Source organism: Somniosus microcephalus, chromosome 2, assembly GCF_052327205.1.
Source record: "Somniosus microcephalus isolate GS21.2 chromosome 2, FLI_Smic_1.0, whole genome shotgun sequence".
NCBI lineage: Eukaryota > Metazoa > Chordata > Chondrichthyes > Squaliformes > Somniosidae > Somniosus > Somniosus microcephalus.
In genome coordinates, this window is record NC_140988.1 from 209,502,339 (window position 1) to 209,515,745 (window position 13,407).

General features: G+C 46.5%; 1 protein-coding gene across 9 annotated transcripts in view; it reads left to right on the top strand.

The window, feature by feature from the left end:
- The window catches only part of tbc1d1 (TBC1 (tre-2/USP6, BUB2, cdc16) domain family, member 1), a 492,368-nt gene that overhangs the window by 206,571 nt on the left and 272,390 nt on the right, over positions 1-13,407 (top strand). For 8 of the 9 annotated variants that reach the window (XM_085968553.1, XM_085968539.1, XM_085968523.1 and 5 more), the window contains exons 2-3: positions 1,327-1,854; positions 11,667-11,756. In XM_085968553.1, coding sequence (XP_085824679.1) covers positions 1,327-1,854; positions 11,667-11,756 — 618 coding nt within the window. The remainder of the gene's footprint in view (positions 1-1,326; positions 1,855-11,666; positions 11,757-13,407) is intronic. The other variant, XM_085968574.1, reaches the window with a different exon arrangement.

Below are 13,407 nucleotides of genomic sequence, written 5' to 3' on the forward strand. Positions count from 1 at the left end.
GTTCTGTCTTCACAAAGGAGGACACAAATAACCTCCCAGAGATGTCGGGGAACATAGGGTCTAATGAGAGGGAGGAATTGAATGAAATCAGTATTTGTAGGGAAATGGTGTTAGGGAAATTGACGGGATTGAAGGCCGATAAATCCCCAGGGCCTGATAATCTACATCCTAGGGTACTTAAGGAAGTGGCCCTAGAAATAGTAGATGCATTGCTGGTCATCTTCCAAAATTCTATAGACTCTGGAACAGTACCCATGGATTGGAGGGTAGCTAATGTAACCCCACTATTCAAAAAAGGTGGTAGAGAGAAAACGGGGAATTACAGACCGGTAAGCCTGACATCGGTAGTGGGGAAAATGCTAGAGTCCATTATAAAAGATGTAATAACAGAACACTTGGAAAACAGTGACAGGATCGGACAAAGTCAACATGGATTTACGAAAGGTAAATCATGCTTGACTAATCTACTGGAATTTTTTGAAGATGTAACTGGTAGAATAGATCAGGGAGAACCAGTATTTGGACTTTCAGAAGGCTTTCGATAAGGTCCCGCATAAGAGATTAGCGTGCAAAGTTAAAGCACATGGGATTGGGGGTAAGATACTGTCTTGGATAGAGAACTGGTTGGCAGACAGGAAGCAAAGAGTTGGAATAAACGGGTCTTTTTCCGAGTGGCAGGCAGTGACTAGTGGGATACCGCAGGGTTCGATGCTAGGACCCCAGCTATTCACAATATATATTAATGATCTAGACGAGGGAACTAGATGTAATATCTCCAAGTTTGCAGACGACACAAAGCTGGGTGGGCGTGTGTGCTGTGAGGAGAATGCAGAGAAACTCCAGTATGATTTGGACAGGTTGGGTGACTGGGCAGATGCATGCTGTATAATGTGGATAAATGCGAGGTTATTCACTTCGGTGGCAAAAACAGGAAGATAGATTATTATCTGAATGGCAATAGATTGGTAAAAGGGGAAGTGCAACACGGTAAGCATGCAGGTGTGTTGTGATCGATAGAGACTGTTCTGGGCATTGTTCAAGGAAGAAACAAGAGGCTTCGGAGTCATTCTGGTGAGGGATGGAGTTTTAGAGAAACTTAAGAGTCGCGGTGAAGAGGAGATAATTGGGGTCAGCGAACCTGAAATTGTTGAAGTGAAGGAATGCTTTAGAAGAGTCAGATGTGGGCAGAATGTTTAATAGAGGCGTGTACAATGTTTTAAATGCTATGTCATCAGTTGGGATACATCTGGATCTCAGTGATAATTCAGTAGCCTTTTATGTTGCTTTTAAATGGCAGTTCTGAATCCTTCTCTTTTGGTTCCTCAGGTTCCTGAGATTATCAGTGCTATCCGTCAGGCTGGGAAGACAGTACGATCTGAAGAGGTGCAAATCCGCATACATGATGACGAGTCTTTTGCTCAGAAGTATGAGGTACTGTTTGTTGGGAAGGTGACAGTGGCACACAAGAAAGCTCCACCAGCACTAATTGATGAATGTATCGAAAAATTCAACCACCTCCGAGAACACGACAAGGATGAAAGAAAAGGAGGAGCAGAGGAGAAAGGAACTGAGAGACCACCGACTGATAACTCATGGCTCTTAAGTTCCAAACTTCCAACACCATTAGTGCAGAAGAGGAACAAATCTGCTCCTAAGCTGACTGTTCAGGATGAACCTCCGATTACACTGTCACCGAATATTCTGGAGAAATGTGGCTCACTTGATATCGGCAGCAGTTCAAACTGTGTTGGAGCAGAAAGTGGTGGTTTACTAGAAGTCCGGAAACGGGCTGTCAGTGTGCCTAATATTGTGCAGCCAACAAATATGAAGGCAAATAGGACCATGCTGTTCACGGTAATGTCTGGTTGATTTGTGCAGTTCTGCTACATCTCTTCATCTCAAACTACAGTGAAACCTGTAAATTAGGGACACCTAAGGAACTTGCATCAGTTGTCCTTATTTTCAAAATGGCCATTGTATATGTATAGTAAACCGGAAGAGCCAAATATCCCGGGATTGGTTGTATCTGCTGCAGCGTTCCTTCTTTCCCCCTCACCTGGGATCGTGCCTAATTCTGGAGCCCAGCCAACAGGATGTGATTTCAGTTCCTTTTCTGTTCATTAGTTTCCCAGTTCATTGCCATCACTGAATCCTTTTCCATTGAGCGAGCGATGTCCTGAACCTGGGATCTGCAATGTTGGCGCCCTGCACAGGGCAAGTGGCTGCTCTAGGGCCGGAGTGCCTGGAAGATCCCAGCCAAATTGGGGTGGGGGGTTGGGGGGTGGGGTAGTAAAGTCCTGCAGACCCCTGTCCGCGACCTCCTCCCACCGTGTGTTGCAACTGGTAATGTTTGAAGTGCTAGGGGATGGTTAGAGGGCTGTTGGAACTCCTCAGTACCTGACCTATTAGTGGATTAGGGATGCCATCTCTGGTTGGAGGCATTCCTGGAGGTTTGATCACATGATGTTCTGCCCACATAACAGCTGACTATGTGACATTGGTCACATGACTTCTACAAATATTGCTGGATTTGCCTTATAAAGGTTGGGTGCCCTGTAGTTGAGGATCTTTATTTGAGGTTTAGCGCCAGCCACTGTTGTGTGAGAACGGCAATAGATTGGGAGAAGGGGAAGTGCAACGAGATCTGGGTGTTCTTGTGCACCAGTCGCTGAAGGTAAGCATGCAGGTGCAGCAGGCGGTTAAGAAGGCAAATGGTATATTGGCCTTCATAGCGAGAGGATTCGAGTACAGGAGCAAGGATGTCTTGCTGCAGTTGTACAGGGCCTTGGTGAGACCACACCTTGAGTATTGTGTGCAGTTTTGGTCGCCTTATCTGAGGAAGGATGTTCTTGCCATGGAGAGAGTGCAGCGAAGATTCACCAGGCTGATACCTGGGATGGCAGGAATGACGTATGAGGAGAGATTGGGTTGATTGGGCTTGTACTCGCTGGAGTTTAGAAGAATGAGAGGGGATCTCATTGAAACTTATAAAATTCTAACAGGACTAGACAGACTAGATGCAGGAAGAATGTTCCCGATGGCGGGGGAGTCCAGAACCAGGGGTCACAGTCTAAGGATAAGGGGTAAGCCATTTAAGACAGAAATGAAAAGGAATTTCTTCACCCAGAGAGTGGTGAACCTGTGGAATTCTCTACCACAGAAGGCAGTTGAGGCCAATTCATTAAATATATTCAAGAAGGTGTTAGATATATTTCTTAAGGCTAAAGGGATCAAGAGATATGGGGAGAAAGCAGGGACAGGGTACTGAATTTGGATGATCAGCCATGATCTCATTAAATGGCAGAGCAGGCTCGAGGGGCCGAATGGCCTACTCCTGCTCCTAGCTTCTATGTTTTTATGTTTGAGTCCCCCGTGCAATTTCAGGGCCCCATTACATTTTTACTTATATTTTTTATCCACACCTTTGTTTTGCCCCCCCTTTTTTCTCTCCCACATGGCAGCTGTCTCCCATTCTGCCAGCGCATTTCACACCTAACCTAGAGCCGTCTTTTGCCTCCACTAGTCCTATCACCATCTCATCTCGTTTTGAATATCTCTTAAATGTCTCTTCACTTCTCTTTTGTTCTCTCCCAGCCTCCAAACTGGCCTTTTAATTTGTTTCATTTCCTGTGCTTTTTCGGTCTTGACAAAGGGTTTTGACCTGATACGTTGACTCTATTTCTCTCTACACGGATGTTGCCTAGCCTGCTGAGTTTTTCCAGCAATTTCTGTTATTATTCTGGGCTGAGTGGGGTTGTGGTGAGGGGAGCGGGGGGAAAGCAAGATGTGCATGCTTACACCATCAGCAGCTTGTAAGTGAGAAGAGATCGTGGGATGAGTAAGTGTCTGTTTTTGGGGGTGTCGGTTTGTACAGGTTTTACTGTAGTTGTTACGTTGGTTTCAATACTGGGAGATGAGTGCCAAACAAAAGTGGTCATTGCTGGGCCAGTCGAGGTTAACTTGCTAAATACTTCAGAACAACTGCACCTGTTCAGTGTTTAGTTCTATTTAAACCTGGTTCTGGGTAATGAACAGGGATAAATAGGCAACCTGAAGGGAGGATATTTAGGGCTCAGTAATCATAACATTGGCCCAGAAATTCCGGTCGGGGCTTCCCACGGGTGTAAGCCCCCGACCTGCACTTACCTACCGCGCCAGCCGTTGAGCTGCGGGCCCGGGTGGGATTCCAGTCCTGGGTCTGCTCCAACTGCCGGCGCGCAGTGCTTGCGTATCCCAGGGGCGCAGTTATTTTGATGCATCCCCTGGGATCACGTGGGCCATGGGGAGCCAATCGGAGCAGGGAATGCTCCATTCATAAGTTTGACAGGAAGAGCTGTCAAAACTTATAAATACTACGGGCCCCAAAACATCATTAAATCTTCAAATATTTTTTTTTTTTAAATCACATTTTTTAAATAAACTATAAATTACATGAAATAACTATTTTAAACAATAATTTAAATTTTTGAAAAAAATAATTTTATTTTCTAACGGGGCTAAAAATAAACTTACCTTTAAAGTATTTAAAAATAATAAAACTGGAAAAAATGTTTTAATTTTAATTAATTCACCACTTACCTTGTAAAAAGCAGGCCTTACGCCTGCTTTTTAAATGTGTAACTTCTGGAGACTTGCCCTCCCGGGAAAACCTGCAAAAAAACCGTAAGTTCGATGCGCACGCGCAGCCTCTCCTGCGCACGCGTTCGACCTCTGAACCCCTTCGTTCAGGGGAGCGGAAGTGCCGGTTTCCCGCGCATGCGCAGTGCAGGCAGGAAACCGGCACTTCCATTGGGCCTACGGGTGAGTACCCCATGCGTACTCACCCATGGAGACCCGAATTTCTGGGCCATTATTGGGTTCACAGTCAAATTATATAAATAAAGAAATAGGCTGGAATTTTAATCTGGAGAGAGAGTTATGAGCAGGGGGGACTAAAAAGCAGTTGGGAAACCCGGGAGCATGGGTTTCATGCCGAATTTAACAGTAGGGCCTGATTAACATTTCAAAACTCAGTTTCCCGCCCGCAGCCAGCTAGATAGAGGCTGGCAGTCTGGGTGGGCGGGCCTGGGTCGCTGGACCATAGAGGGGAGGGAGGGATCGGGGCGGGGGGATGAAACAGGGCCAGAGGACAATCGGGGGGCGGGGAGTGAAACAGGGCCAGAGGACGATCGGGGGCGGGGGGTGAAACAGGGCCAGAGGACGATCGGGGGGATGAAACACGGCCAGAGGACAATCGGGGGCGGGGGGTGAAACAGGGCCAGAGGACAATCGGGGGCGGGGGGTGAAACAGGGCCAGAGGACAATCGGGGGCGGGGGGTGAAACAGGGCCAGAGGACGATCGGGGGCGGGGGGTGAAACAGGGCCAGAGGATGATCGGGGGCGGGGGGTGAAACAGGGCCAGAGGACGATCGGGGGCGGGGGGATGATACAGGGCCAGAGGACGATTGGGGGCGAGGGGTGAAACAGGGCCAGAGGACGATCGGGGGCGGGGGGTGAGACAGAGCCAGAGGACGATCGGGGCGGGGGGTGGCGCAGTCGGGGCTGGAGGAGCATCGGGGGTGTGGTCTGGGGCTGGAGGAGCATCCGGGAGTGTGAATCCGAGCCGGAGGAGGATCGGGGGGGGTGGAGGATTGGCGGGTGTTAACTCTGGGCAGTGAAGTATTGTGGGGGAAGACCAGAAAGTCGATCAGGGGACGGAGGGGGAGGGCCAGAGGAGGGATCTGAGGCCTCGTTTGGTGGGGGGGGGGGGATATCAGAGGCCTTGGGGAGGGGAGGTTGGGGGTGATCGGTGGCCTCAGGGGAGGGGAATGGAGGCCTTGGGTGGGGGGGAGGGATCGGAGGCCTTGGGGGAGGGGCTGTGGGGATCAGAGGCCTCGGTGGGGGGTGGGGTGAGGCAGGGACGCCGGATCCAGCAGGTAAGTGGAAAGGCACTTACCTCCTGGACCCAGCAGTCCTTGCCTTATCTCTGGCTGGCGGGTTGGGCGAGGCCTAGAAAATCCGACCAGACAGTGTTAAATTTGTAACAGTGGATCACAGTGAGGCATGCCAGCCTCATTACAATATTTAAATAGACAATACACCTCCTGAGAGTTGCCCGCGCCCCCCCTCCCCCCACCACCCCCCCCCTCCCCCCGCCCTCCTGCCTCCATTAAAACTGGATGTGGGGCCGGGATTCAGTTTTTTAACTCTTTAAAGTCAGGTGGTGAGTGGAGTGTAGCTGTGAACGGCTTTTACACACCTCTTAAGAGCCAAGGATAAAATGCCTTTGGTTAAAGCTGACGAAAAATCATTCCGATTGAATGATGCAGACTTAAAATCAAACCGATGAAGCCAAATAAAAGCTGATTATTTTCCAGCACCTTGTTTAGATTGGTAAGATTTGTGGTGATACAACACTGGATTCTGCACTCCAAACTTATACTGGCAATGAAAAGAACTGTTTCCTACTGATGTGTGCTTGAAGCACTGCTATATGAACTGTAGTCAAACACAAGACTGGTACATTGACACAGACCAGAGCATGTCACATATTAGAAGTGTTGCACAGTGCATCAGCCATGAACAGTTGAATGGTTTGCCAAGTGTGTTTTTTTTTGTACAGATTATGTTCTCGCTTTTTTTGATTTTTTTTGCTCCTCCCCGGTTTCCTGGGCTTTGCATCTCTTGCCATCTCCAGCCACTGGCCAGCCACCTCCTAAGTTTCAGCAATGCTGCTCTTTTTCTCCCCTGCTCTTCACTTTTCCTCCCTCCTACCCTGTAGGTACTGATTCGTGTGGAAAGTCATCCGCCAGTAGCCACAGTGGTTACTATTTATGTGCGAGCCCAAGATCATAGCCTAGATTTTCTGGCCCCCTTCCAGTTCTTTTTCTGATCTGGAGTGGAAGAATCTTGGAAATTTCTCTGTTGTGTCTCTGATTCTGCACCTCTCTCCTCCTGGCACTTGCCTCTAGACTTGACCTCCCAAACCCCCAACCTCTTCCACCTAGAAGGACAAGGGCAGCAAGTGCATGGGAACACCACCACCTCCAAGTTCCGCTCCAAGTCACACACCATCCTGACTTGGAAATATATCGCCGATCCTTCATCATCGCTGGGTCAAAATCCTGGAACTCCCTCCCTAACAGCACTGTGGGAGTACCTTCACCACACGGACTGCAGCGGTTCAAGAAGGCAGCTCACCACCACCTTCTCAAGGGCAACTAGGGATGGGCAATAAATGTTGGCCTTGCCAGTGATGCCCACATCACATGAACAAAATTTTTTTTAAAATTCCAACAGTCTCCTGGCCGACCTCCCATCTCCCACCCTCCATAAACTTGAGCTCATCCAAAACTCTTCCGGTACCAAGTCCCATTCACACATGTGCTCACTGACCTACACTGACTCCAGGTCCGGCAATGTCTCGGTTTTAAAATTCTCACCCTTGTTCTCAAATCCCTCCAGGGCCTCGCCCCTCCCTATCTCTGTAACCTCTCCCAGCCCTACAACCCTCCGAGATCTCTGCGCTCCTCCAATTCTGGCCTCTTGCGCTTACTAGATTTTAATCGCTACACTATTGGCGGCAGTGACTTCAGCTGCCTAGGCCCTAACCTCTGGAATTCCCTCTTTAAACTTCTCCACCTCTCTACCAACATTCCCTTTAAGCTGCGTGACTGTGTAGTGCTCCAGGGAACCCGCGCAGCCGGCTTGCCGGCTTTTCAATGTAAAAACCTTAAAGCGGCTGCGCGACGCCAAAATAAATTAGAGAGAACATTGCTGTACCTTTCCTCCTTTTAAGATGCTCCTAAAACCTACCTCTTTGTCCAAGCTTTTGGCCACCTGTCCTAATATCTCCTATGTGGCTCGGTGTCAAATTTTGTTTGATAACGCCCTTGTGAAGCATGTTGGGACGTTTTAGTACTTTAAAGGCACTATATAAATGCAAGTTGTTGATGTTGTTTGCGTCTTTTCGATATTGGAAAGGCCCAGGCGTCCAGTGCTCTCCGATTGGCAATGGCACTGAAGAAGTTTTTCCTCCAAGCCAGGGCCTGTGCAAATACTCACACTGCCAGCATAGGCTGAAGCGGAATGAATAAAATAATAAACAAATTGCGATTTTTACAGACAGCGTGGAGGTTGTCTGCTTCCTTCTGTTGTGGCAGGCACTCTGAGGTTGGCCGCAGGAACTTTACCCTCCCCACCCCCACCTCCCGGTCATTGTGAGAGCCCAGAAAACCCGCCTCCAGTATGTGGATGATGCTAAGGTCGAAAATTCAGCTGCAGTCAAGGTCATATCTCCTTGGTGCGTGGAAGCACCGCCCTGCCAGAAATGCGCCCCAGAGGGGACCAGAAAATCCTGGCCCTTGAATGTTGATAGGCTATTGGACAATGGAGGGCATCACAGCAGAGCCTGAACCTGTCCTCACCAGATGTGTTTGAGTATGTATGTGTCTGTGTACATCAATATAAAATGAGTTGATATCCTGTGGCACTTCACACAGTAAGTTGGAGAAAAATATGTCTTTGTGTTGCTGCTTCTCTCTCTCTGTCTCTCTTCATCTCTCTGTCTGTCGCTCTCTTTTTCTTCTGCTTCTTTCTCCCTAACTCTGTTTCGCTCTGCCTCATTTGCTTCTCACTCTGTCTATTTCTTCCATTTGAGTGGGAGCTGGGGGATTGTATGGCAGGAAAAGGAGCCACCGACAGCTGCAGGCTGCATTTGGGGTGGGGGTTGTTGGGAAAATGTAGCCCTCAGTGACTCCCTTCAAATCCCCTCCCCCAATCACTTGTGCATCCACCTCATCTCCTTGGACCCATGGTGTCCCTTACCCCTTCACTTTCTAATTGCCTCCTCCCTTTCCTACAGTCCTGTCACTCCCATTACTACCCCACCTCTTCCGCAATGAGCTACCTGTACAACCCCGTGTCCTCTCCTCCTTGTTCTTCTGGCACTCGCCTCACCCTTCACCCCTCCATCAACTTCCACTCGCTCTCTCCTGCCTCTCTATCTATCTCTCTCTCTGCCCCTCTCTTTTTCTCTCTTTCCCGCCTCTCCACTCTCTTTCTATCCCTTTCCCCCCCTCCCCCCCAACCCGCTTTCAGACATTAGGGCCCCGATATTCACGGGGAGGGTGCGGGGGAGGGTGAAAACGGCTGGGGAATGCGTCAAAGTCAGGGATGCGGATGTCCTACTGAACTTAATGGCAAGACCTCATTATAATTTTTTCCTCCCATTTCCCACTGGCAGCCGGCCAAATTGACGGGTTAACCGGCTGCCAGGTGAGAAAAGCCTGGCTTAATTTTCTATCAAACCCTTTGTAACAAAAACTGTTGAGATGTCATTTGGTTAGGAGGGATGAGGAAAGGCAATATAAACTAAATAGTACAATTTTAAAGGGGGATGCAGGAAAACAGAGACCTGGGGCTGTACATACACAATCTTTGAAGGAGACAGGACAAGATGAGAAGGCTGTTAAAAAGGCATACAGGATCCTTGGCTTTATAAATAGTGGCATAGAGTACAAAAGCAAGGAAGTTATGCTAAACCTTTATAAAACACTGGTTAGGCCTCAGCTAGAGTATTGTGGCCAATTCTGGGCACCACACTTTAGGAAGGATGTCAAGACTTTGGAGAGGGTGCAGAGGAGATTTACAAGAATGGTACCAGGGATGCAGGACTAGAGAAGCTGGGTTGAAGAGGAATCCACGTGGAAGGTTTTGAAGAAGGGTTTCGACCTGAAACGTCAACTCAAATTTCTCTCCACGGATGTTGCCTGACCTGCTGAGTTTTTCCAGCAATTTCTGTTGTTATTTCTAGAGAAGCTGGGATTGTTCTTCTTAGAGCAGAGAAGATTAAGAGGAGATTTGATAGAGGTGTTCAGAATCATGAAGGGTTTTGGAAGAATAAATAAGGAGAAACGGTTTCCAGTGGCAGAAGTGTTGGTAACCGAGGACACAGATTTAAGATAATTGACAAAAGATCCAGATGTGACATGAGGAAAAAAAGATATGCAGCCAGTTGCTATGATTTGGAATGCACTGCTTCAAAGGGTGGTGGAAGCAGTTTCAATAGTAACTTTCAAAAGGAAATTTGATAAATACTTGAAGGGAAAAAATTGTAGGCCTATAGGGAAAGATCAAGGGAGTGGGACTAATTGGATGGCTCTCTGGCTCATTCTATGATTATTTTTCTTAAATGTAAAGTTTGTAACAGCCGAAGAACAATCAGCAAAATGGGTTTCAGTCAATTGGGACCAGTGAGTTCAATTGATGTTCTCATCTGTCCTCTTCAAATCTATGTGGACCTATGTGAAAATGATATTGAAAAATGGGTGCAGATGTCCATGAAATATTGATTAATTTTTTGTAGCACGGAGGAATTTTTTAAATAACATTTGGGTTAGCTGTTGCATTTTTCCACATTTTCTGTTTTTATTTCAGATTTGCAGCATTGGTGATCTATTTTCTTCCTTTTACCCTCTCAGAGTGGGAAATTATGTCCAACTCATTTGCTGAATCTATCAGTTTAGCAAAAAAGATCTGGAAATGAAAACCTTGTGTTTTATTTCCTACCGCTATGTCGAGCAGTGGAGGGAGGGAGGATGAAGGCGATTCATTGTACATTAACAGTGACACAGTATATTTGAGTGCGGAAGTGAATGCAAAAAGACAACTTCCCTAAATAAGAAATATTTTGAAGTACAGTCATGACTAAGCAGTAATGATCAAGACTGCACAATCCATTGGGGGAACTGGGAAATGGCCTTTTTCCTGTGGCACTTAATCTACTTGTTAGAATCCTTTCACGTGTAAAAGATTAAGATATTGTTCCTATTCTTACAATCACATAGTTGACTAAGTGCCTGTCAGTTCAAGATAAAACCAAAGATTGCAAATCTGAAGCAGCTGCTTATTGACCTTTGATCTACTCTTTGATACTGCACGCATTCCCAGTCACCAGACTATTGAAGGGACCTGACGTAATGCATCATGCATTTAGGCAGCCAAACCGATATGATCTGGTGTGTTAAAGTTGTACAATCTTAACATTCTTCATGGAAATTGAATTGAATCACAGGTGAAATGATAACCACTGACTGTAAGACCCATGACCCACTCACTCGTGGTTTGAATTAGAATCTTAGTTAGAAATAACATGAGCTTCATGTTCAGTTTGTTTATATATATATTATATACATGTAACACGCATCAACAACATATTTAATGCCAATACTGAATTCAGAGATATCAGTATACTCTCTTTTTTAACCCCATGATGATTGTTTCAGGTCTCCACTTTACCTCACGTATATTTTAAATGTATGAATGCCTACCTGAACAGATGAGAAGAAGTACAAATGAGGTTATGTGGGTAAATTACCTTTTCTTTAACTTTGTTTTTTTGACCCCCTTTGTCCAGCTAGCCTCTTGCTTGCAGATAAAAGATTGTCTCTGATTGGGAGTTGAGCGTAACAGGACTTGATCCTGATGTCATCTGTGCATGTTCTGTAATTCAGCATGATGGCATTGTAATACGGTATCAGAATGTTCCAGCCTTGTGCATGTGCTGGCTTCAAGCAAGGTGATGGATTTGATGTTGCACATCAGTATCGTAAATGGTGCTGGACTGGTACAGTTGAATTTGTTGTCTTTTTCCCTCATTTTCAACAAAAATATATTTTCTCTTTTAGATTGGCCAGTCAGAAGTTTACCTCATAAGTCCTGACACAAAGAAAGTGACAATTGAGAAAAACTTCAAAGAAATCTCTTTCTGCTCTCAGGTTTGTATAAAGTTACTCATCACTTCAGTCTCTCATCACCGAGTGCCATTCCACATAAAGATCATGTGACTCAATTTCTCTGCATTGGTCTGACATTTTTTTAGAAATGTACAGACCATAAAAACATTTTGATTTTGTAACTTTTTATTAAACTGAAAATTAGGAGAGTGTGGAATGGTGGGGGTGTGCGTTTGTACTGCAGTTCCTTACCACAGGCAAGTCACGGTCAGTTCAGATCTGCGATGGTGGGTGCTGGCAAGCGGGCTGTCTGCTCCCTTGGTTGCAATTGCTGTGTTGTCCCAAGAGACCAGTGATTGTAAAGAAAGGGCTGCCTTGCCCTTGAACTAAAACAGTGTGAATTATAGTTTTTTTTGGATGCTCAGGTATTAGTTGATTTACTTCATTTAATTTGAACATTATAGTGATCTTATTTTCTACAGTAGATACTTGGCAGTTTTCCTTTTTCTTCTAGTGTATTTTCAGTTCATATATTGAAGCTTGTGATCAATCTTCCTAAACTGAAGTCTCCTTGCCATTTTGAATCTTGGGTTTATGATTCACTGTTCAGAATAATCTGTGCTGTGTGTTTGCATCATTTAGCCTGATTCCAAAAGGCTTCCCATTCTCCAGTGTTCACACTACAACTAAAAAAAAGTACAAGAGGAAAACTCACCTGCACTCTGGTGCTATTGATTCCAGATTGGCATCTTTTATATCTTGTTTACAGAAGCAAAGTAGTCAAATAGGCACACACATTGGATGCTTCAATCCTTGGTCCACATAATAAATATCAAGAACTTCAAACACCCAGGTTAATTCAAATCTGTTGGTTTGGTGGGTCTTCATGTTGAATTTTCAGAAGTCGGCGGTCATTTATAGCCACCGGCAGTCTCTCACTGGCAGGTTTGTCATTCTGGCCTTGCCTTTGTGGATGGGCCACTGTTGCTGGTCTGCATGCTCCTCTCGAAAGGGGTTTTGGGTGTTATGGAGTGGAGGGAAGTTGCACTGGTGTGACTCCAAGAATGGGCCTCCGAGTGCATGGTATTTCTTCAGTTAAATATTACCCAATATTTCCCTCATGTGCTTCAGCTTTTTATTGTGGAGAGGGCTGCACTCCACCACAGTGGGGGATGCACCTTCTTGCAGCTAAGGGCAAGAGTTGTGCTAGTATGCGTGCTGCAGGCGCACCTTGCTGCTCTAGAGGGCAAGGCTAGGAGATGGAGTTAGATTTTTATTTTAATTTGTTCCTGGATGTGGGCATCGCTGACGAGGCCAGCATTTATTACCCATATCTAACTCCCCTTGGGGAGGTGGTGTTGAGCCGCCTTCTTGAACTGCTGCAGTCCGTGTGGTGAAGGTACTCCCACAGTGCTCTTAGGGAGGGAGTTCCAGGATTTTGACCCAGCGATGACAAAAGAACACCGATATATTTCCAAGTCAGGATGGTGTGTGATTTGGAGGGGAACTTGGAGGTGGTGGTGTTCCCATGCGCTTGATGCCCTTGTCCTTCTAGGTGGTAGAGGTCGTGGGTTTGGGAGGTGCTGTCCATTGTGGTCCCTGTGGTCTCCCCGACTGCTGTCTAGAATGGCTGGATCTACCACTGGGATATGTGTATTAGACTGTCCTTTGAGTGCAGCCTCTCCAGCAGCCA